A 26,065-nucleotide genomic window follows, 5' to 3' on the forward strand; every position below is an offset into this window, starting at 1 on the left:
CTTCCAAACTAAGAGGTAGGTTTTTAAAATTTGTGTTAATTCTGGTACTGAACATCATGGCCATTTTCTGAACTGGTCACACCAGAACCAGGGATTGGGACATGCACCATCCAAACAGGACACTGCCAGAACAGAGGGGAAATGGGCCTTTTGGTCCATGCAGAAAAGCCCCAGGAGAGTGCACTGTGGATACTGCTAATACAAGAGACCTAAACAGAATCCAGGCTGCTTCTTCCAGGAAAGCTGATAGGCCTGTTGTCAATGTCACAATATTTATACACACTGTGTGTGTGTGTGTGTGTGTGTGTGTGTGTGTGTGAGTGAATTGAGCATGGATAGCCATTGTTATTGCTGTGCTGTGCTTCATCAGGACAGCACTAATAGTTGCTCCTAATGTCACTTTTCATCCAGCTGGTTTTAAAGCCTACAGGCAGGGAGGGATCTGGGCTAGGTTGGCCCAGCCTGAATGTTCCCCCAGCCAAGAGAAACTATGCCTGCTTAAATGCCTACATGCAGAAACAGCTTTCGCATCACAGACTGTATACCACATCTTTCATCTGGCAGAGGAGAACATGTAAGGGTGGGGGTAATCCAGCCCTCTATGGGGCTCTCCAACTTTATTTCAATATATATAAAATGTACTCTGGAATCAATGTTGGATTATTGCTGAACTACCTGTCTGATTAACAGCACTATGAAAACAAATACAAGAGACAGCAGAACATGGGTGAATCAAAATCAGTTTTTCCTAGGTAGAGAAAGGTGGAAGCAAACCCAGAGGCAAATGTCACTCACCATGGCCAATAAGATCAATAACTAGATATGAAGAAATTTAGCATTAGCTAGAGCTCAGATGTTACTTTTTTGGGCCACAGCACCAAGAATTTCCACTCAGCATAGCTCTAGCTGCTAAAGAAACCAGGTGTGTAGTGTCCAAAATTTTTCCAAACTCTGATATTATTCACTCTCTTAAACAGCTCTGGATGCCTATTCATATAGGAATTAAAGAAGAACATTTTAGAATTATGTTTTACTTTGGGTTTATCTCCTCTCATTGATCAAGACTCTCTACCCTGCACCTATTAAAAAGATAGAAGGACATAATCAACACTGAAGTGAAGAAGCCAACAACACTTTCCTTCATTGTGCTTGTAATTACATTTAAACCAAGTGCTTTCTCACATTATACGCACCCTCATGGAAATAAGAAAAGACCTCTGTGCCATTATTTGCACCAGGACAATTTTCTCAAGGAAAAATTCTACAAACTTGCACAAATCCTGGGTACAGAGCTGCCCTAGATTTAAATATCAGCCACATAGTTCAGTGGAATGGATATTTATAGCACCAGGAAATAATTGGCTTCAAGTTTCTGTTGGAACAGTCTCTCTTTCCTGAAGCAACAACTATGTTTTAAAAGATCTATTAGAATGGAAGATGGTAACAATATGTCCACTTTCCACATAACAAGGGATGTAAACTGCAAACTTCATACAACATAAGTTATCTCTGCTGCTAAAAGAAAAACTATCTGTATCTGTTTCCAAATGTTAAGCAAGATGCTCCTATGATTAAGGGTGCCTTGTGCTGAAATGATGCAACTGGAGAATGAAGAAAACATTTATCACAATTAAGGTGAACATGATTATAGCTTCTCAAAGGCATTTCTCCTGAGACCAAGGTTTGTTCCTTCTTGAGTGTCTATGTAGAAACAGTGATTAATGCAAGGCAGCAGATCGTTCTAGTGCTCGGACTTTGTCCATAAAATTCCTCTTAAATGGCATCACGAAGTCCTCAAAATCCACCTCATATGTAAAACGTTGCCGACGTAACTCTCTCTTTCTAAGAAGGTCTTTGGTGGTTGCCTCTGGACTCCAAATCTGGGTGGGCGGGGAGAAAGAAAGGCAATTCACATTACTATTCAATATAATCTGTTGAATGGGCTATAGTTATGTATATTTATTAGAGAACTCAGGAAAAGGACACTTTTCAGCAAATGCAGAGCCTTGGATTTTCAAAAATCAAAAACAACCTCACGACTGCTTTCACACATAAATGCAGTCCCGATTTCTTCCCATATGTCATTTCTTTTGCAAGAAAATTTAACTAGGAAAAGGTTTTTCAATTCTTCATTTTATTTATCTATCAGTATTTTTATTCCACAACAAAAGATTAACCAAAGTGATGCTATAGATAGATAGATAGATAGATAGAGAGAGAGAGGGGGGGAGGGGAGAGAGAGAGAGACATAAAATATCCAACTGACAATACACTGAAAAACCTGGATGTAAAGAAACTTCTTTTGAATGCACCAAGAATTCAGCATGGTTGGTTCTGCCATGAGGTGTTCTATAGGGATGGGTGCAGCTACACTGAATGTCCTTCAAAGGGCTGTCAGAGAAGCACCTATAGGAATGCTTCCCCTAAGGTGAAAAGGTTCGACAGAAGTGTGAAAGATGATGCATTCTCTCAAATAACCTGGTCCTAAGTTGTTGAGAGCCTTGTGCAACACTAACAATAGCAATAGCAATATCAAGTACATTTCCATACCATTTATCAGCGCACTTAAGCACTACCTAAGAAGTTTACAATGTGTAAACCAATTGCCCCCAACAAGCTAGGTACTCATTTCAGTGGCCTCGGAAGCATGCAAGGCTGAGTCGACCCTGAGCCTCTGGCTGGCATTGAACTCATCACCTTGTGGTTTGTGAATGAATGGCTGCAGTACAGGCATTAAACCACCATGACACCAGGACTTTAAATACTTTAAACACAGCCCTGCAGCAAGAAGCAAGTGCATCTCCTTCAGCAAAGATGTTACATCAGAAGTGGGAAACTGTCAGGAGTTCTGGAGGTTGTACTAGATTTCTGTGGAATGTCAGAAGGCCATACCACATCACTCTCTTGAAATCTGAAAACACATCCCCCCATTTTTTAAAAAAGAAAACCCAATACTACATCCCCTAAAGGTAAGGAGAATTTCATTCCTTTCTAGTCCTTCTTCCCTAGCTGCTTCAGGCACAGGACAGAGCTTTATTCAACCAGGAGGAAGTAAACTGGAAGTGAACTTCTTTTATTTCTTGGCTAAATAAAAGTCTCTCTCTTGGCCTAAAGTAGCTTGTGTGAGGGTCAGTGTTAGTAAAAGGTTTTTGGAAAAAAATAAATAAAAAGAAGGACAGGCAAAACACTGAAATCCTCAAAAACAGCTTGGTCAAGATAATTATGGAACCATTTGTAGCTTTGGGGCCAACTTCAAATGCAGCTCCATATAAGACCATGGGCTAAAACAAATGGGCCAAATGGTCTGCCTTCAGGCTGTGTTGGGGGCTTGGTGTTTAGATGACACATGTTCCAAATGCAGCCCGAAGCCGCCCCAGTGCCGACCCTACCAGGAAGAGCCAGCGTCAAAAGAAGCAAAAAACCAAAAATCAAACAGTCCTTTTCAGAAACCAGTTTAAAACACTGGTGAAGGACTGGACTGGGGTTGCAGGCATGTGGTTGCCATGGCTCTGGGGGAAAGCAGCACTGGGATGCTCTCAATTTGCCCTTTTGGGGCGGTCTGTTTCACCCCTATATTGCAATATCCCAGTCTCAAGGATACGGTGCATAGACCACTGTGGCAAGATGGTTGCAGATGTTGTTACTACTAGTCAGTTAGAAGTAAGAAACCCTTCAAGATGGACATGAAGAATGTAGAATTCATAGAACAACAATATCGATAAGGTAATCAAGGAAAAAAGAAAGACGATACATATCTAAGTATTATAAAATTCTAAAAGAAAAAGATCTCGAGTAAGAAACAGTTAAACATGCAGTAGTTAGATGGGCGCAGGACATAGGAGAAAATATTCAATTAGAGAATTGGGAAACGTCTTGGGAAATGACAAATGTCACTTTATGTCAGAACTATAAAGAGAATTATATAAAGATGTTGTACCGATGGTACCTGTCACCATCCAAATTAAATGTAATGTATAAAATGGGAAAAGATAACTGTTGGAAGTGCCAACAATGCAAGATAGCAGAAACATTCTGGAAAATGATTCACAAAGTGATGACTGAGATATTGCACATAAAAATTACATTTACACCACAGTTCTTTCTTTTGAACATGACTTATGATATAGACAATAAGGATGGGAAAATGTAATCGTACAGCACTGTATATGATCACAGTTTCAAGATTGCTATATGCAAAATACTGGAAGAAAAAAGAAATACCGTCAACTGATGAATGGTTACTAAAAATAAAAGAGGGATATGGATATTTTGATGGGGATTATCTGGGGAAAATCCAAAAGGAAAATAAATGAAGAGTGGAAAAGCATTCATGAGTTCTGGAAAAGAAAAAGAGATACATAGAAACATGGTGTAATATATTTAAGGGAAAAAGTACTATGTTTAGAGGAAATCATAAAAGAGAAATAAAAAAGCAAAGAAAAGAGAAAGAAAAATGAGAGATTTGTTGTATCTTTTTCTTTTCCCTCATATTTTTGGCTAGAGTACTGAGCTATTATAAATAGGAGATGGGATGATATAATAAGAGTAAGAAAAGCAATGAAGAACTGAATATATTAGAACACTTTTTTTCCCCTTAGAGACTCTAGGGAAATCAGAAGGAGTATTGAAAATCATGGAAGTTTATACTAGTCCATAGCATATCATTGAGTGATCACATAGCAGACCTCACTACCTTCTTCTCAGCCTTCATACTGCCAACCTATTATTCTCTTGCTAACTCTTGAGAACAAGGCTGGTAACCTTCTGTGCTTTCTGGAACTTCTGTCCCACAAGTTCCAGTCAGGCAGGCAGAAGTGGATGCATCAAGGGCAAAATGTCCAAAGAGATGGAAAAATGAATGATACAATTTATTGTAAATATTGTAGAAGCATAGTCATTTCCTTATATTTGGAAAAATGAAAAAAAATTACTATGCCAACAACATTCTGTGCCATCTTGGTCTGGCTGCCATGGGAGAGATGACAACTTGTGGAAAGTTCTCATCATCATATGCTGGAATAAATATAAAATTGCATTTCCAGAAGGAGGAATGCTGAGATGAGACTCCAAAAGGATACAGGGAATTCTGAAAACTAGATATTATAAACGGCAACATTTGGGACAATGGAGATTCCAGTGAGGTTCACTTCAACAGAGGGTAGCCATCCTTGGAATTGGTAAACCAAGTTCCACAAAAGCAACAGCTTAATATAACAGTTTGTCATATTTCATAATCGTACTTACTCTCTGTGGCGTAAAAGTGATGTTGACTTTCCTTGTAGCTCCTCTGGTTATCAATGAATTCAGATGGACGACATTATCCCTGAGGGATTCTTTTTTCTCTTCAAAGAGAGATTTCTCTACGACTGGTTCAGGTAACTGTGGAGGCTTAAAAGGATGAAATTAATCACTTGGATGTCTCATGCAATTGTCTTGAAAAGATCTTTTGGCAACATACATGTCTAATTAAGAGTCAGAATCACACAGATTCAATAAAGTATGTATGTAGAAATAAATACAGTGCACGCTTTGCAAGTAAAAGCTCCCTGGGTCAATCCCTGGCATTTCTTAGTAGGGCTGGGGAAGATCTCTCTCTGAAATTCTAGAGAGCTACAGCCAGTCAATACAGACAGTTGTGAAACAGATGGCCTGTTGTCAAGGAAGCTTTCCATCTCCTTGCTCCTAATGCTTTTTTGCCCATTTATACATTGCTCCCTATTGTGATACCACTTCTTGCCAAAAAAAAAAAAACCTGACAAGCATATTTGCATCACTTTATTAATTTACACGATTTATTTTATGCTGCTTTGGGGAAGCACAGGATCATGTGGGGCCCCTGCTTGAACATAGGTAGCTGTGTTATACCGAATTGTGCTACCTGGAATCCTTTTTAATTGGAAATGTTTGCTACCCAGTTAGAGATCTGGGACAGACATTACAAATGTCCATCTATAAACCAGGGATTGAGAATATGTGTTGTCTTCTGATGTCGGGCTGAAGCCCTAGCCACCACACTTAATGCTGAATCATGATGGAAGTTGCAGTCCAGCAAGACCTAGAGGGAAAAAATTTCCCCATCCATTCCCAAAACTATATAAACACTTGCCCTAAGTGTATGTGTTGGGTGTTTTGTGGAGGAGGGGGTATATGAAGGTACCAGCCCTCTGGTGTACTGTCAATGAAAGAACCAGTGCGGGATGGTAGCTAGAGTGGGGCAAGGGGGATCTGAGAGATTTATATTCAAGTCCCCACTGAGCCATAAAATGTAACCTTGAGCCAGCCACTGTCTCTCACTCTAATCTACCTTACAGATTTGTTCAAAGGATAGAATGAAGAGAGAGCAATGTCCACTTACTTGAACTCACTGGAACAAAGCCAGGGAATAAAGGTAATTAATACATGAACAAAAAGAAGTGGTAGGACTGGCCTAGTGGACTATGCTTCTCCTGCAGTCATTCTGCCCTCATGGACCTGAAAGCAGCCACCCTCCATCAGCTGCTGCTACTAAGGAGATAGTGCTGCGGCCTCTAAAAGGCCCATTTAGGCTCCACTGTGGTTGCTGGGCGAGCAGAAAGGCACTCTTGCTTGCTTGCCCAATAGCCATGCCAATTCTTCCAAGTGTTCCACTCCATTGGGTGACACCCCCATCTGGGGTGTCACCTGGTGCTGTCCATATCCCCTGCACTCTCATCATGACACCACTGGGTAGCAATGCTGAAAGGTAGGGCAGATACATTTTGGCTAATGGGTATTTATGTCCAAGAGATTATAGAGCATTGTCACCATACCTCTTCTTTCATGGATTCTTTCGATGTAGGCTCTGCAGGCTTTGGTTTGGGAGGAGCTGGTGGAGGGGCAGGTGCAGGGATGGGTGCTGGTGCTGGTGCTGGTGCTTTAGGCTTGGCTTTTTTCCCTTTCTTCTTATCCCCCTTGCCTTCTGGTGGCTTTGGTAAGCGATCTAGTGTGTCTTGAATGAAGTGGACCAGCCGATTGTCAGCATAAGCCTTGGCAATTTCGAGGCTGTTTAGTCCTGTTTGCAGGAGAAAGCATATGGCTAAGTTCAGAATGTCACAATTTCTCTCTGTACTGCTTTTCCAGAACATAGCACCTTTGAGTAAAATATTGATTTATGCTCTAGTCACCTCTTCAATTGATTGCCACAAACACCTCTTTTGTGGTCTTCCTTACCTTTTTTCCCCCTCTGTCTGGAAGCATAGCATAAAATAGTTCACCTTTCTTACAGCTCATTTGATGAGTATGGAAAGGTTTTTTGGGAGTACCACAATACCCAGAATACTCTAGTTAGTATTGGAGATATAATACAAATTCTGGGAGAAGTAATTCTCAGCTTTGCTCAAAGCTCTGACTACAGTAGTAGTGCCCCAGGACCATTATTGTGGCTCCCAAGGGTCAGTTTTTAAAATTTACCACTTCAGAGCCCTTATTGCAAAATCAGGCAAATCCCCAAAGACTGGCATCTTCTTTAATAAGAATCACTAGGAGTTATTGGAAATGACATTCCTTTTCATCACTAGAGCTAATTTAGAGATGCATATAACTTCGAAGAATAGTAACTCAAATAGTAGGAGTGGAAAGGCTTACCCTTTCTGTTTTGCATCTGCACTTTAGCACCAGAGTTGACCAAATACTGCACAGTATCCAACCGGCAGCTCTCAATTCCTCTCATTAATGGGGTTCCATCATTGATTGAAACAGCATCCATTTTTGCCCCAGAATTAATAAGCAATTCAGCAATATCCTGCTGTCCAGCATGGCAAGCATGGTGGAGAGGAGTCCACATGAAATTATCGGTTGCGTTCACATTCGCCCTGAAGAGAAAGAACCAGTAGTACATGAAACATAACTGTTTTGGCCCCACATTTTGAATTAAAAAACAAAACAAACACAGGTTCTAAATACAGAGGTTAATTTGTGAGCTCTGGAAGAAAAGAGATTTGTTTCTAATAAATTTTCTTCATTTGTCAAAATACCATAAACAGCCAGGCATTTCTTATCAACTGTGGATTATATTCATTGCAAAATGGTAAAACTGATGTTTTTTCTATCCATCTCTCAAAAGAATAAAACTTGGGGTCATTTAGAATGAATGTCAGTGGATTCAGAACAGAACAAAAAAGAAAGAGAGAAGAAAAGAAAGAAAGAACGAATGTCTTTACACGCACTGTATTAATTTATAAAATGTGGGATTGGCCACTAGCTTTCACAGCGGATTAGATTCATGTGGGGGGCACACTATTTTCCATGACAAGAAGCAACTGCAGCAAAAAGTTGCAGTGGAGAAAGTTTCTGTCATCCAGCCATACCTTCATCCACAGTACCCCATGCTTTTACCTCTCCACCCCAGTTTTTCATGTCCCCAACATTCCATGCCTGCTGAGCATACCCAAGCATTGCTAAGATGTTTTTGAGGTATCTGCCACACCACATTTAAGGGATTCCCTCCATATTTTCTCCTGTTGTACTTTTGAAAATCTTAGCTGCAATCATATGGCATCTTACTTGCTGGCACTTGCATCTGAAATTGGGTGGAATGTTTTTGCCAGACATTCATCAGCAATATAAGGACTGGTGGAATTATTAGTTGACAATCAGTTACACATTACTTAAATAGCTGTGGTAGTAAGAAGTGTGTGTATATATATATATAAATATATATATATATATATATACTACTTAGCTTTTCATCCTCAGAGCATGCATTATGTGATATCATGGACTAGTGATTTGAAAGTGAGCTTTTTAAAATCAAGTGGCTTCGCTTGCTTTGTTATCTAAGCTTTGCCTATTGGTTTTATACAAATTTCTTTACTGAATCTCATTTCACTGTTATGAGAATTGACTACATATGATAAAAACATCATGGGACACATTCTTACATAACAGCAGGTAAGACTGGCAACTGTCTTGGTTATGTAGTTTAGTTTTTCCTCAAACCACAGTTGTTGATACATACAACAGAGTTGCCTTCTGCCCCTCTTCCCATGGTTTAACTAGCAATGAAGGAAAACTAGAAATGAGGAAGAAGTACACGCAAACAACTATATTCAAGTATAGTGGACAAGTTTCATTCCTATGATATATGATCATGGTGTATCTGCATTTAGCAACTGATGTTTGCTCAGAGGCTTGGGCATCCAGCAACAGTTCAGACTTTCAACACTATTACTCATCTTAACACACCTCCAAGCCAATATTCCTGTCTGGTGGCACCAGTATCATCCTGTGACCTTACACACATGGATGCTGGTTACTCTGCCCCTGCATATAAGTCTCTCAAATGTGTCTCTCAAAGGACTTGTATTCCCTCACCTATCACTCATCACAAACATGTCTATTTTGAACATAAGAGTTGGCACTACCATCTAACCAAAGTGAAAACAATATAATAAAAATATCACCATGAAAATCTTGGTCTACAGGGCTCCATAAAGAATTTCAATCTCCTTATGTCTTAAAGTGGAGCCTGAGAATATAGAAAACTTTTAAAATGACTAGTTCGTTTATTTTTAAAAAAAATAACCACATATTAAGAAGTGTGCTTTCAATGAACACAAATGTCAAAAACATTTTCATTACTTTCCCGGTCTTTACTTTTGTCATTTATGATGGCATTATCACTTTCTTTTTCTTCAGGAGCTACGGGTAGTAAGTTTAACAACCTCTCTCTCTCTCTCCACCACAGATTCACATTGACAACAATAGACATTCAGGTGTTTTCTAAGCCAATACAATTATTACATGAGGAGATTAGCACACACTCTGCCTTCCTCCACTGGTGAAGAGGAAAGCCTCCTTAATCTATGGAGTTCTATGTGTTCTGAAATAATGATTTGCTGGGTACTGGGAGAAAGTTACACCTCTGGCATATCTCATCTAGTGTGCCCCCTTGTATACAACATGCTATACCTCTTCTCTTGTGTATCCTTCCAATCACCATGTGAAATAGGTTAGGCTAAGATTCAGTGATTTACTTAAAGCCATCCACTGAGCTTCATGCCTCTATCCACACTCTGATCCACAGCAATATCAGCAATGGCTTGCATAATATATGAAAACCATAAACCTCTTAAGTCCAGAGAGACACACACAATTTGAATAAACAGCAACATTTCCCCATTTTTTCAGGGAAACACATCTTGCAAGCCAGATGTCGATAGAAGATAGGCCTGAAGTGATCTGGTTAATCTGAAGTGGAAAAACAAAGATTTCTGGTCCACAGTAGTTCAACAATGGTCACAACAACATGATTCTGAAATGACTTAGTGACAAAAAGCGTGCCAGGACTGTAAGCTTTGTTCAGTTCTGATACTGGGGCTTAAGCCATTAATTTCTCAACATGTGTTCTTTTGTACATTGATCTGTTTGGTGGATCAATTATCTCGTTAAAAACAAACTAGATACTGAACACCTGAAGTCTGCCTACCCTTGTTGTAAACTTCTAAAGTTAACCTACCCCTTTTCTAGAAGGAACTGCACTGCTTCCAGGTTGCCACTTGCACAGGCAGCCATCAAGGGAGTTTTATAGAAATGGTCTCTCACATCCACCGGCACACCTGACTCAAAGGCTTTTTTCAGGGATGAAAGGTCTCCATCTTTTGTGAGGTAGTTGATGTTGGAAAAGTTCTTCATTGGGTCATCAACGTACCACCAAGAATCATCTTGGATGGGATGTTCAGGAGGGTGATCGCGATTAAACCGGCTGCTGTCAGTAACATTCTGATATGTTTCAATCATGTATTCTGGTGGCCCACCATCTGGCCGACGGGGGCGCGAGCTCTCTGGGATGACACAGATTGGCAGGGGGATAACAAATTTTCCCTTCTTGCCTTTTGCTTTTTTGCCCTTTTTCTTCTTGGGACCATAGGATGAAAGGAGGAAGGCCTTTTGAAGGAACCGCTTCCCTGTAAAAAATTCTTCAGTGTTAACACCACCACCACGGGCTTTCTCATGCATCTGAGCAATCGTTGCTATGTTCTCAGGATCCACAAATGGGCACATGTCCTCAAGGATGGACACAAAGTCTTCTTTACTTACAGTCCCATCACCTCGGTCTGCTTGCTCAAATGCCTCACGAAGACTTGCTTGATGTTCTACGGACCAGTCGTGCAGCCGAACTGCCCAGCGTGGGTTGGGGTTCTTCACTCCAGGCTTGGGCTTAGAAAATTTAGCAAAGCGACGTTCAATTTTGCGGATCTCCTTTACTGCTCCTTTGAAACCACCATCTTTAGCAACCTGCCTTGGTGTTTTCTTCTCAAGGTTCCTCCACATAGGATCACAACCTAATAGGCAGAAGCAGAAATTTCATTGCAGAGAAGGGACAGTTTACAAATGGTACACAAGGCTTTCCAAGTTTAGAGATTGGGGGACGGGGATGGGGCCAGCTAAGCTGCAACACAAGTAGCTGTCCAAAGTGCTGAATTTTGCCTTCTGCATAGACTCAAAACCCTGGATAACTCATTTAACGTTCAGAGAAAGCCCCATAGTGGATTTATTTCTCACTAACACCGGAGTTCCAGCTGCCATTCTTTATCTGGAAGCACCTCAAAATCAGCTGCTGCCAGAAATCACTGTGATAAGCAAGCAGCAGCTGCCTCCTGCCCAAAAGAGGGAGCAAGGAGAAGACCTTAAGGCAGACTGTAGGGCACAGTTAGTAAAATAGGAACATTTGAGTGATGAAGGACACCAACAGTGAGCTAATGCAAACTCTACCATGTACAGTAATCCACAGACAAAGCATCCCTGAGAGGTGGTTATCCAACCCCCCAACAAAGGAGAGCTACAACCCTGAAAGGCAATCTATTGCACAGTTGAACAGCTCTTACTGGCAGGAAGTGCTTCTTAATTTAGGTGATTATACACAATGTATGGATTCTACATTTTGTGGCAGGAGACCAGGGACCTTTTGGCTCTCCAGTCGCTTATGCTTATGCTGCTGCTGTTGTTGTTATATTCATTTATATCCCTCTTTTTCCCAAATAAAGGTGTCTTACAGCTTATTAAAAACAGCAGAGATTAAAAGTTATGCAAAAGCAGTAGTAATTTTTTTATATAAGTTATTTTTTAAAAAAAACAATTAAACTATCCCTAGAGTTGAAACTATTTAAAATCCAAAGCAACACAGCACACCATTAAAGGCTCATCACAGCCAATTTCTAAAAGCCTAATGGAATGTTTTTATTTGCTAGCAGAAGGAGAGCAAGGAGGGAAACATCCTAGGCTTCCTTGAGAGGAAGTTCTAAAATCTGGAACAGCCATGGAGAAGTCTCTCTCTTCTCTTCATTCCAAATGAGTCTGAGAATGTAGTAGAATAGTGAGAAGGACCTCCCCTGAAGATCTTAGAGCTGTAACAGTCTTCTTTAGGAAGATGCGGTGCTTCTGATTGCTCCTATTATATGCCACCATTAAGAAGACTAGCTAAATCTGATGGGAACTTGAGCTGAAGATATTTGGAAGGGACAGGCTTGATTCACCTTGAGATAAAAAAAAAAACAACTGGGAGGGGGTGCAGAAGGAGGCAACACTGGGATCTGGCTGGTTTTGTTCAGACTAAATGTGTTTTGTTTAAACTGAACAAACACCTCCTTTTCATATGTTGAAACCATGGGAAACACATGAGGGATTCTGGGCCTCTTCCCTGATAACACACATGCCAGCCATGCATGGAACACTTTATGGCTCTCTCACAAATGCTCTGAATTCATGAAGGAGCATCATGTCAAGGTCCTTTACATCTACGTATACAGATTTCTGGCATCTTGCAGATCAAAAGATAGCTCCCTTTACTTTGTGTGAAATGTTTTCTTGTTCAGGTAACTGAAACCAAGCACCAACTCACAGAAGGAAAAGCATTTAATTTACAAAATCTCTCATTTACCTCTTTGACCTATAAACCGGCAACACTCTGTAAACCCTCCAGCAGCCGCATAGTGAAGGGGTGTGTTTCCATTCATGGCAATCAAGCCCACATCTCCATTGTGAGCAGAAATAATCTTTAGGATCTAAGGAAGCAAAGTCAGCAGCATTAGAAATGTAAACCTCTGCATGTTCACACTGCACACCCATACTTCAGTTTTTTTTCCTACACAGTAAAAGTGTAGCCAATTCATATGATTTTAATACTTTCAAAGCCCAGTATAGTGGACACCAGAGAAATGAAAACTCATACCTGAATATGCAATGGCAAGAGAGCAAGAATTCTGCACTGACATACCATCCCTTGTCAACGTCTTCAACTTACTGCCCTCTAGATTTGTTGGACTGCTCCTCCCATCATTTTAGACAGCATGCTGGGCATTGTGACCCAACAAGTAGTTTTAAATAGTACACATTTAAAAGAACATTTTTAACACCTGAGGACATTTTCTTCATCCAATCTGGGGTAGGAATTGTGCAGTTCTGTTGCAAATGCTGAGAAATACTCGGAGCTGTAGTTTAATAACATCTGAAGGTCCCCATGATTCCTTCCCCTAATTTACATTTAATGTGTCCTTGTGCAGATATGCATGTTTTACTAGGTGTGAATGTCCCAGATCAGGATAACACTTTAGGGAGAACTTTCACCTAGTGAAAATTCTCTTTCTCTCTCACACACAAAATCATGGGATAGAAATTGATATGGCAATGGCAAGGAACAGAGTGATTTGTGTCAAAAACCCAGATGCAGGTGAGAGCAAAACCTAAAACTCCTCCACAATCACTGCAATCCCAGTCCATACTGGGGAGCTAATGGCTGTGCTTTTAAAAGCATATGCACATAAAGACAAATTAAATGTGACATATAATTTGACCCTAAGGGGTTAATCTGACTCCTTCCACAGTTACTGTTCAGTGTCAAATTGTCATTTGAAGTGACACTGTCAGTGCTTTTCAAAATGTCAAGAACCTTGATTGTTTCCCACATCTGTATAAGAACATTTTTGAAGGTGAGAAAGCAAAGTAGAGAAACCTGATGTTGATCCAAGAAGGGATCACAAACGGTTAACTTGTTTCTTTAAACTGAATCAATTCTTTCTTCCTCCTCTCCTCTTCAGTCCCCCACTCCACAGTCTTGAATTTGCTCAACCTAACTGAAATCTTTCTCTCTCTTTGTTTCACTTCCTCTACAGCCACCACTAAAATGCAACTATACCAAGGTTTTGTGGTGTGTATATATCTGTGCAAAAAAAAAAAGTGGATTGAAAGAGAACCACAAACAGCATCTTGAGCTCACTAGAAGAAAAGTTAATATAAGGATGAATAATAAATCAAGGCACAATTTCAAACTGTTCCAACAAGGAGAAAAAATGGGGGTGTCTCAAGAAACCAAGATGGACAACTAAAGAACTTTCAACGAAGCTAAGTTTTAAACAGGAGATGTATAAGAAATGGAAAAAGGGGGAAGTCACCAAAGAGCAATTCAAACAAATAGCTAGCACATTTAGTGGTAAAGTCAGAAAAGCTAAAGCACAGAATGAGCTCAGGCTTGCTAGAGAGGCTATAAACAATTCAAAGAAGCTTTTTGAGTATGTCTGTAGCAAAAGGAAGAAGAAGGAAACAGTAGGGACACTGCATGGAGAAGATGGCAAAATGCTAACAGGGGACAGAGAAAAGGCAGAACTACCTAACACCTTCTTTGCCTCAGTCTTCTTAGAAAAGGCAAAGGGTGGTCAATCTGAGGAAAATGGAGCAGAGGACACAACAGGGGAAATGCAGCACAAAATAAGTAAATAAGTAGTGCAGGAATACCTGGTTAATTAAATGAATTTAAGTCTCTGGGACCAGATGAACTACATCCATTAGAAGAATTAGCAAATATAATCTCAGAAGCAAAAATCTTTGAGAACTCCTGCAGAACAGAAGTCCCAACAGATTGGGATAGGGCAAACCCTATCTTCAAAATAGGAAAAAAAGAGGATCCCAACAATTATCACCCAATTTGTCTGACATTAATACCAGGAAAAATGCTAGAGCAGATCATTAAACAGAGAGTCTGTGAACATTTAGAAAGGAATGCCATGATCACAAAAAGTGAACATGGGTTTCTGAGAAATAAGTCATGTCAGATTAATCTGATGTCTTTTTTTGGAAAAAATTACCAGCTTGGTAGATGAAGGGAATGCTGTGGCTATTGCATATCATAATTTCAGTAAGGCCTTTGATAAGGTTCCCCATGACATTCTTGCAAACAAGCTTGTAAAATGTGGGCTAGACAAGGCAATTGTTACATAGATTTGTAAATGGTTGGCTGGCCAAACTCAAAAGGTGCTCAGCAATGGCTCCTCTATATCCTGGAGAGAAGTGACTAGCAAGGCATCCCAGGATTCTGTCCTGGGCCCAGTGGTATTCAACATCTTTATCAATGACTTCAAAGAAAGTATAGAGGGAATGCTTATCAAATTTGCAGATGACACCAAATTAAGAGGGGTAGCTAATACCCCAGAGCAGAGGATCAAATTTCAAAATGACTTTAATAGATTAGAAAGCTGGGCCAAAGCTGAATTTCAACAGGGAGAAATGTAAGGTACTGTACTTAGGCAGAAAAATAAAATGCATAGATATTGAATGGGGGACAAAAATACATGTGAAAGGGATCTAGGAGTCCTAGTAGACCATAAGCTGAACATGAGTCAACAGTATGATGTGGCAGCCAAAAAGACCAAGGCAATTCTAGGCTGCATCAATAGAAATATAATGTGTAGATCAAGGGAATCAATAATGCCACTCTATTCTGCTCTGGTCAAGCTGCACCTGGAGTACTATGTCCAGTTCTGGCCACCACAGTTAAAAAAGGATATTAACAATCTAGAGTGTGTCCAGAGGAGGGCCACCAAAATGATAAAGAGTCTGGAAACCATGCCCTATCTGGGTAGACTTAGGAAGCTGGGTATGTTTAGCCTGGAGAAGAGATGGTTAAGAGGTGACATGATAGCCCTGTTTACATATTTGTCATACTGAGGCTGGAGCAAGCTTGTTTTCTGCTGCTCCAGAGAACAGGACATGGAGCAATGGATGCAAGCTACAAGAAAAGAGATTCCACTTCAACATTAGGAGGAACCTTCTGACACTAAGAACTGTTTGACAGTGAACACACGCCTCTTGAGAATGGTGGAGTTTCCTTCTTTGGAAGTCTTTAAGTGGAGGCTGGATGGCCATCTATTGCGGGTGCTTTGATTATGAGTTCCTGCATATCAGGCGGTTGGACTGGATGGCCCTTGTGGTCTCTTCCAACGCTATGATTCTATGATTCTATGAAGTGATATAAATTCCCCTCCAGTTCATGGCACACCACCAACATGTACTTTGCTTCTGTAATATATCCTCCCTTCTTGTAGGAACCAGAAAAATGAATAAGTAGGAAGGTTCATTCCCCAAACATTTTTAAATAGTGAGTTTTCTGTAATCTCCCTCCTCTAGCAAAGGTTGATTATTAGTAATTGCCCAAGAGTGTTTCTTGGCTGGGTACCTTTGCTTCTGACACCACCAACAAAGAATACCTCAAAAAACCCTCCTTTGGCAGCAAAATGGGCAGCGTGGTGTCTTTCATTATCAAAAACATTAACATCTCCACCTCTCTCAACGATACCACGAACAATCTCCACAACTCCTTCTCTCGAGGCTTCCATCAATGCAGTGCGACCAGTTGCCTGTAAATAAGATAGTCTGTTAAATAGACTTCATGTTGTTTATTACATTTATATGGTATCTTCCCCCATTTTTATCTACACTATTTTCCAGATACAATGCAGAAGAAAGTATATACTCCCTCTGTGACACTTTCTCCAGCCTGGATTGTATGTATGCCTGAGTATCCTGGTAAGCTCCACCTCATAATTTGTCTTTTTCTGAATCAGAATATCACCTATGGTTTTAGATGTCTTTCATGCATTGTTTTAGGAGTCGTGCTACTAAGAATTGTTGGGTTGCTGGTTTTCACACAGGAGAATTCATGACCATTACGCCACCTAGATCGCTATGTGCAATGTACACTCTGCTCCATGTGATGGATGGCTTGAAGTGTTCTTGATGACATATTAATATGACTGTCAATCTGTCAATGAGAGTGTGACCTAATGTAAAAAGCACTATTTCTTTGTTTTGATGTGTCCTTACCAGGCAAGAAGAGACATCTCTTTTGCCACCTATGTTTTTTTTTAAATGTTAGTTATTTCTTTAAAAAGATAATCTGGTTCCTAGTGCAATTTGGAAACTTTACTAGTCAATTCATTTTTTAAATAATGAATGAAATGAACTGGGTGACTTGTTTACTCACTAATCATTATGGCTATACTTTCAGCACCCTAATACCCACCCCCTTCAAACAGTAAGAATGTTCTTACTGGATTCAGTATGCATAGGGACCTTGTAGCACCTTTGATACTAAATGTATTTAAGAAGTTGTCGTATAAACTTTCATAGATATGGGACTACTTCCTCAGATAAATGGAATGAATTATTGGCCCAATAGTTCACTAATGCATCTGAGGAGGTAGACTGACTGGGAAAACAGACCAGCAAGAAATGCCGGCTTCAGGTAGCGTGGAGGCATGGGGTATGCATTGCACATGCCCTGACACTGCCCCCAAGCCAGCGTCATGCTGCCCCACTGTCCATACAGTAGGCGACTTCACACCATTTCTGTGGCATGGCATTTACACGTGCCATGCTGCACCACACTGCACTACACCACAGAAACACGGAACAGCTGTGCTGTGTCGGAAAGGGCACATTTTTTCCACCCCAAAAAGGGGCAGCATTTTGCCACTCCTTTTCGGGCAGAAAAACGCTAGATTGGGGCCGCAGCTTGCAGTTGCTGCAGCCCCAATGCCCAAAGGGGCAGCACAAAACTGGCCTTTCAGGATGGTCTGTTTCACCACTAAGTTTACAAAAGCTTATGCAACAACTTCATTCACACAGTTAGTCTCAAAGATGCTACCATATTCCTTTGTGTACTGATATTCCAAAATAACACTTGTACACTTACTGGATTAGTTGCATTAGGGTTTGCTCCTCTTTCCAAAAATTGCATACATATCTCTTTTATTTCGTGTGCTTGTTCACAGGCTTGTACAAAAACAGGCTTCCCCTCAAAAGTACAGTTGTTAACATCTGCTCCAAATTCTAAGGCCATCTGAACACACCGATAATGTCGTTTGGTAGGCAGAATGCAATAGAACAAGACACCTGTTGAGGAATAGGGACGGAACAGTTTAATAAGCAGAGCTAGAAAGGATTGAGTAGTAAAAGCAAACTTTCCTAGACTACAGGTTCAACTCTCCCAATCCAAATATGGGGGTTCCTTTTTTTTTTTACCTTTTCCTTCTGCATCAACTATCGTCATGTCTGCCTCTGCCTGGACTAACACATCCAAGGCCAAGTCATGGCCAAGCTCAGCAGCTTTCATCACTGGGGTGCGCCCCATTCGATCCTGGACATCTGGGTGGGCGCCAATCTCTAAGAGAAAGTTACACATATCAATGTCATTTGCAACACAGGCCAAGTGAAGGGCACTGTCTCCATTGATGGGCTCAGTGAAATTAATGAGCTCAGGATATCCAAGTTTGGTGAGCTTCTCAATCTGCTTCTTGTCCTTTTGACGAACACATTGGAGAACTTTATAGATCTGTAGGTTCTCAAGTCTCTTGTCAGCCAAAGACATTCTTAGTCAACTGAAGAAAGACCTTTCTCACAGAGATGGATTCTGGACAGAAAAGGTGGAAAGAGTAAACAGTCAGGTCTCCCTCACAATGGCATTCAGTCAAAAAACCTCTAGAGCTGTAGTTGTTCCGTCTATGGCCTAGACCAGTGGTTCTCAACCTTCCTAATGCCATGATCCTTTAAAATAGTTCCTCATGTTGTGGTGACCCCCCAACATAAAATTATTTTCGTTGCTACTTCATAACTGTAATTTTGCTGTGTTTTCCGATGGTCTTAGGCGACCCTTGTGAAAGGGTCGTTCGACCCCCAAAGGGGTAGCGACCCACAGGTTGAGAACCGCTAGCCTAGACACTAAGCCAGGGATGGGGAACCCCCAACCTCAGGGTTAGTTGCAGCCCTGATGGGTTCACTATCTGCTTTGCAGGCTTCGTCTTCTCTTATCTCCAATCAACAATAAAGATAAGTGGCCATTTAAAGTCCAGAAACCTGCTGCATAGAATTGAACTCTAGTTTCCAACCAAGAAACTGCTGCAGGGGACTGAGCTCTGGTTATATTCTAATCTAAACCTTTTGGTTTGTTCCCACATTTCCTTTCCATAATATTTACAAAACATGATAGCAACAGTATTGCTTGCTGTATACAAACACTAGTTCTGTGAATAAACCAAAAGAGGAGAAAGGAACCTCAATGTCTAAATGCTGGCCTAGCATCTCCATCCCTCATATGACATATTAGGATGCCAGTGCACACAGGGGGAAACAGAATGGCACCAAGGCAAGTCAGGTCCCTGGGATTGCCACTGTATCATATGCACAGCTGAAAATACATAACACAGTCACTAGTACTAACAACATCAGTGTGATATAGGAACAGCACAGTGCTGCCAGAAACTAATTGCTCCCTGCTGGGCCTGCAACAGATACATGGATGACAGAAGACAGGAGCAGAATGCTTACATTGCTAAAACTGCCCAGTAGACAAATGGCTTTTTATTCAAGCAGGCTTCTGGCAAACAAATGGCTGCTGATGAATGGGATTTTAATGGGAGTTCCTATACATCCCCTGCAGCTGTGCTTTTAAACGTTTTTTAATTGAGTCAGTATTTTAATATTATAGTTCAGCATGGCTTTAATTCTATTTGCTTTTTCAGTCATGTTGTGAGTCACCTTGAATCCAAGTGCAGGGGCAAAAGTAAGCTATTAAATAAATAAATAAATGAAATGAAATTAACACTTCCTTGAACATGAGCCACTGGCCAGTAATAAGGAGCAGGGATGGTTCTATCATTATGCAGAGAGCGACACCAGATAGTGGCTGAGGAACAGAGGTGCATCTGAGGCCATGCCATATCACCCCAAGTTAGAGGGTTGCCCTGAGGATGTTGTCCTCTTCAATTTGTTTAAAGATTTAGTTCAGTCACTTTCTCCATGAGGAACTGGGGGAATGTCATCTTTGCTTCAGGTGGCAGCATGTCTCAGGCCAGAAAGCATGCATGCTTCCCCAGCATTGAACAAGGACTGTACAAATGGTGAAGGCCCCACATCTCATTGAGAAAGTACAGCCAGCCTAGCAGGGTAGAGAAGGGACCTATCTCAGTATTTCAAGTATATTCCACAATAAAATCCCTCTCAAGTACTGTGAGGACTAAGAAGATGTGAAAACACAGAGAATAGTACTGGTAATTGTATAGCACTGCAGTTGCAGTTAGCCTGCTACCTTAGCTAGAAAGGCCAATGGTAAAGAATGCTGGGAGCTTCAGTTCAAGAAAATCGAGAAGTCTACAAAATTTTCATCTGATATAGACAGAGAAAAGAAAAGATGGAGCAGGAGCCAGCATTGCTATTTGGAGACATCTATGAACATGGGATGTCCAGAGCTTGTACATCAGGAAAGGGCAGGTGAGGGAAATAGATATTTGAGAAGGTCTAGTTTTTTGCTCTTCAACTTCAGAAGTTACCAGGCAAGATACTTGTTTGAACTGCAAGTTCCAGAATCCCCCAGCCAATATAGCCAACCTATCTCAAATGCAGCTGCACCACAGATTTCTTTCACCCATTTGTACCAAAAGGGGACAGTCTTACAAAGTCACATTTTGTTGCAGGATTTAAAAAAACAAAACATAACCAATCCCAAACCCTAGATTTATGACACAGGCATTCTTTGTCAATGTTGTCACTTACATAATTGCAAACAATGACTGACATCTGTTTGTGAATTACAACAGTGTATGTCCAATGTACACTACTGCAAATCATTTTTTTTGTTTTGTTTTTTTCATTGCTGTGGAGCATTGAATTCTTTACTAACCACACAACAACCAAAATCTACCCCAATGCATCTTTGAAGCAATGCAGATCCTCCACCCCAGAGCCTTTTCTGTTTTGTTGGAGAGCAGAGAATCCATGAAGACGCATCCAACTATTTTGCTGCAGTTGAACACACTAAAAGGCTGCCATCTGCAGGGACCTCTTGAGGAGCCCTGGAGGTCCATGTGACTGCCTCTTGCAGCAGATTTGGTTATAGGAAAATAGCTGGACACATCTCTGCAAAAAACAACAAAAAAAACCACCTGTCTTCTAACAACACAGAAATGTCTGTGTTGGAAGGGTTGCATCACTTCAAAAGATGGTTGTGAGGGGTATGCAGCAATGTTCCAGATGTACATCTCTTGATGCAAAATTTGAACCAAATTCCAATCACTTTGATATGTGCTTTTTTTCCTACAGTTGAAAACGAGATGAGGAAAAGAAGTCCAAAAACTACTTTTTGCTATAGGGACCCTTTCCTTTTTGCTGTTTCAGTCAACATAAAGCCTTCAGACAAAAAGAGCCAAGGTACAGCAAAGCAGACACACACTGGTGGCCAGCAGGTTGGCCTCATTGTTGGGGAACTAATCTCTTTTTGCAGGGACACTGGAATTCCCTGGGGTCAGGAAATAAATACTTCACTATAGAAGATATGCACATTTTATTTCTTTTATGATTTTGTATGACTTTTATTTCACTTTCTATTTTTCTGGCTCTGGGTTTTTTGAGTGGAACACACTTAATTCTAAACAGGTCAATACCCTTTTGCAGAAAGGGAACTGTGATACCTGCCAATCCATTGGAGGTCTCTTTGGAACTTATTGTCTTTGGAGTCAGAAAATACACCAGAGCTCACACAATGTGAGTGTCTAGTGAAATAGAGTTAAAAAAGAAATGGCAATGTAGCAGGTCTGTAGCCACAGGGGATGGATGAAATGACAAAATTGTCTCTTCTGAAAAAGGGTTCTGCTCCCCCCTCCCCAAGTTTTCCTTCAATTTCCATGTTTCTAGCATTGCAGTAACAACTATAATTCAGTTCTATGACCAGATACTTCCAGGACTATTGCACAGATTATCGTGAATGTCCCTTTGTTCATGCTCTAGGACCAGTTCTACTTGATCCCTATTAGTAGCATTCAACCTCTTGGTAAATTGAGTCTTAACTTCCCCTCCATTCTACACAAATTAAAGTTTGCACACATCAACACAAATCAGAGGGGGAACCTCTCTGTGTGTGCATGCACATGTGTGCATGTATTGTATGTGTGAGTCTATGTGCATGCATTTATTTTGTGTGTATATTTGAACCTTCAAGTTCCTGGCTGACTTATGGTCACCCTAAGAAACTTTAATTGGGTTTTCTTAGGCAAGGAATACTACCAGGTATTTTTGCTAATTCCTTTTTTCTGAAATATAGGCTACAGGACCTAGTATTCATTGATGGTCTCCCATGCAAACACTAACCAGGGATGACCCTGATTGGCGTCCAAAAATCAGACCTGCCTTTTATAATCTTACAGGAGCTGGTCCTCAGTGGCAGCATTTCTGGTTGTTGTTTTAATTCCTTCTACTTAAAAAGCTTTATTCTAAATAATAATAATAATAATAATAATAATAATAATAATAATAATAATCATCCAACTTTAATTTTTAAGGCACACATACAGAGAAATTCAAACTGGAGAAGGTAATTTGCAAAAAGCAAAGAAAAGCCAGAAGTGGTATGACCTGCTCCCACCTTGGAGAAGAAGTGTAACCTGCTCAAATGGCCAGAAAAAAGTGAAACAGGGTGGATAGATAATGGATAGATAATGCAGGATAATGCAGATAACTGGGAGACACACAAAAACAACAACAGCAAAATAGCAGACAAGTGTGTGGTGGTTTGAGTGTTGTACTATGACTCTGGAGACCAGGTTCGAATCCCAGCTCAGCCATGAAATTCACTGGGTAATCTTGGGCATGTCACACTTTCTCAGCCTGAAGGGAAGGCAATGGCAAACCTCCTCTGAACACATTCTGCCAAGATAACCCCATGACAGGGTGGCCATAAGTCAGGGAATGACTTGAAGGCACACATAAACAACAACAAAATAGCAGGCAGGTGCGTAATGGTTTGAGTGTTGGACGATGACTATGGTGACCAGGGCTCAGCCACAAAACCCACTGTGTGACCTTGGGCAAGTCACACTCTCTCAGCTTCAGCAACTGGACTTGCCACTTCCACTTTCCATGCACAAAGGATTTTAAATTTGAATTGACATTCTCACACACCAGTGTCACATACAGGTCTGTGCCTGGCTTTCCACTCCACCAATGTACAGTACCTGAGGAAGTAGACTGAAGTCTAGGAAAGCTCCTGCTGCCAACCTCTTTCTTTCAGTGAGTCTCAAAGGTGCTCCAAGACCTCTCTACTTACGCTATTTCCGTCTCAGAGATGGCAAACCCTCAAAGGTGGCCAAGAAACCTCTGTGAGAGAGGTTCGCCATAAGTTGGAGAGGATTTGAAGGCACACAACAACAGGACATATTAAAACAAATTATAGTACTTGCCTATAGGATAACCATACTTGCCCATAGAAAAACCATACTTTCCCATAGAGAATCATTGGAAAATACTTGCCCATGGGGAAACATAGGTGAATACTTGCCCATAGAGAATCATTGGAGAATACTTGCCCATGGGGAAACATAGGTGAATACTTGTCCATAGAGAATAATTGGAGAATACTTGCCCATAGGGAAACATAGGTAAATACTTGCCCATAGGGAATCATTGGAGAATATTTGACCATAGAGAATCATGGGAGAATAGTTGCCTAGAGGGAAACATGGGAGATGTTTGCAATGATTCCCTATGGGCAAGTACTGCCACTTCTTTTAGTAAATCCCAACAACCAGAAGATGCAAACCTGGAGCAGCTTCTCCTCTTCCTCCTCTCTCTCAAATCCAAGGACCTGCCTTGGAGAGCATGCCCTTTCCCCCTGCTTGCAAGCCCCTTCTCACCTGCTGCCCCCACTGAGCAGGCCTCGTGGGTGGATGACGCCTGGGGGGGAGACCGAGCCTGGAGGAGGAAGAGGAGGGGGAGGAGGAAGCAGGCCTTGTTAGCCAGGGGCTCCTATGGCAACGGGAGCCCGGGATTGGCCAGACAGACGAGGGCGTCACAATGGCAGAGGCGAGCCTCCCGCCTTGGCCTCTTTTCAGCTCTGGGGGGCCTTCAGCCAGAAGGCATGGGCGCGTCCTCCTTTTTCCAGGACGCGTCCTCCATTTCCGCCTGTTGCTCAGGAAGGACCCCCAAATGTCCTCCATTCGGAGCAGGACTAAGAAGCAGGCATTTCTAGGTCTATTCATTGCAGCTTTTTGGCTTGGTCCTGTCCTCCATTTTTCCTAGGATGTCCTCCTTTGAGCTTAGGACATCTCTGCCCTTCCCCCCCCCTCCCCCAGAGACATGGGAGTATTTGGCGGTGGTGGTTGTTATTGTGTGCCTTCCAATCCTTTCCGACTCCTGGGCCAGATTTTGTTCCGAGGGGGTTGGCCATTGCCTTCCCCTGAGGCTGAGAGAGTGTGACTCGAGGGGATTTTCTGTTGCAGGGTTCCAAGGCCCTGGTCCAAAACACACTGCAGAAATAATCCAGTCGGAGACCACTCTAACTCCCTTGGCTCAGTGCTAGGGAATCCCGGGAATTGTAGTTTAATGTGGCGACCCGTCCTCCATTCCCACCTGCTGTCTGGGAGGAATCCCTAAATGTCCTCTCTGACCCTCTCATGGGGTTTTCTGGGCAGGTTTCTTCGGGGGGGGGGGGGTTGCCATAACCATCCTCTGAGGCTGAGAAAGTGTGACTGGCCTCAAGGTCACTTGGTGAGGTTCCAAGGCCCTGGTCCAAAACACACTGCAGAAATAATCCAGTCTGAGACCACTCTAACTGCCTTGGCTCAGTGCTAGGGAATCCCGGGAATTGTAGTTTAATGTGGCGCCAGAGCTCTCTGACAGAGATGGCTCAATGTCACACAAAACTACAGGTCCTAGAACTCCCTAGCATTGAGGCGGAGTAGTTAAAGCGGTCTGAAACTGGATTATTTCTGCCGTGTGTTTTGGACCCCAGCGAGGATTCATTACCGACTACTGAGCAGTGAGGTGGGACCGTTATGGTTCTCCAGATGGATTGCCATTCCCATCAGTCCCCCCCGCCAGCCATATATTGCAGGGCCTACAGGGAAAAGCAAGATTTTATCTGTTCCTCTGCTTTTCCACCACTGAGTTGGCTGAGTGCAAACACTACTTTTGCACTTTGAACTCAGCTTGCAGCAATGTAAATAACCTCAGGACGGGGCAAGGTATTGCAGCAAGGGGTCAATTTTTGCCCCCCAAATACTTTTTATGGGCCATGGCGGTGGCTTTTAACCATATTTTGGGCCCTCCTTTGGACCATATTATTATTATTATTATTATTATTATTATTATTATTATATTTATTGGTATCCCGCTCTTTCCCCAGAACTGGGACTCAGAGCGGCTTCCCGACGTTAAAAATAGTACATTTGGAAACATAGAAAAAAGTACATTAAAAAGGAATTGAATTATCACGGTATTAAAACAGATAGCTATTAAAAGAATAAAACACAATTTTAAAAGAGAAACTATATATATATAAACTATATCACATTTTTTAAAATGGTGCCACATCCCAGCCTGTCCATTATAACAATTCCTTAAAAGCCTGTGTGAACAGGTAGGCCTTAACCTGCTGGCAGAAGACCATCAAGGAGTAGCCATGCTCAAGCATTAAAACCTACTGGGTGACCTTAAGCAAGTCACACTCTCTCGACCTCAGAGGATGTCAGCGGCAAACCCTCCTCTGAAGAAACTTGCCAAGAAAGTCCCACGATAGAGTAACCTTAAGGGCCGCCCTCAAGTAAAAAAAAGGAGACGTTGCTTTTGTGTGCACCTCCAAGGTCTCCGAGGTGAGCTAATGCAGCCTCCTAGCTTCCCCTAGGTCCAAAACACACTGCTGAAATAATCCAGTTTGGGACTGTCTTAACTGCCCTGGCTCAATGCTAGGGAATTCTGGGGATGGTAGTTTTGTGGGACATTTAGCTTTCTCTCT

The 26,065-nt window shown here is 41.5% G+C and overlaps 1 protein-coding gene across 1 annotated transcript; it reads right to left on the minus strand.

Moving 5' to 3' along the window:
- Window positions 1-345: 345 nt before the first annotated feature.
- Window positions 346-23,979, minus strand: ANKEF1 (ankyrin repeat and EF-hand domain containing 1). The gene is made up of 10 exons (XM_042441188.1): window positions 23,873-23,979; window positions 18,310-18,697; window positions 17,981-18,180; window positions 16,494-16,643; window positions 12,896-13,019; window positions 10,475-11,300; window positions 7,603-7,829; window positions 6,789-7,030; window positions 5,245-5,388; window positions 346-1,880 (listed from the first exon to the last, which is right to left on the minus strand). Exons 2-10 carry the CDS (start codon window positions 18,653-18,655, stop codon window positions 1,719-1,721), a joined length of 2,421 nt encoding a protein of 806 aa, XP_042297122.1. The 5' UTR covers window positions 18,656-18,697; window positions 23,873-23,979; the 3' UTR covers window positions 346-1,718.
- Window positions 23,980-26,065: the final 2,086 nt, after the last annotated feature.

Source organism: Sceloporus undulatus, chromosome 1 (genome assembly GCF_019175285.1).
Source record: "Sceloporus undulatus isolate JIND9_A2432 ecotype Alabama chromosome 1, SceUnd_v1.1, whole genome shotgun sequence".
In the NCBI taxonomy this organism is placed as follows: Eukaryota; Metazoa; Chordata; class Lepidosauria; order Squamata; family Phrynosomatidae; genus Sceloporus; species Sceloporus undulatus.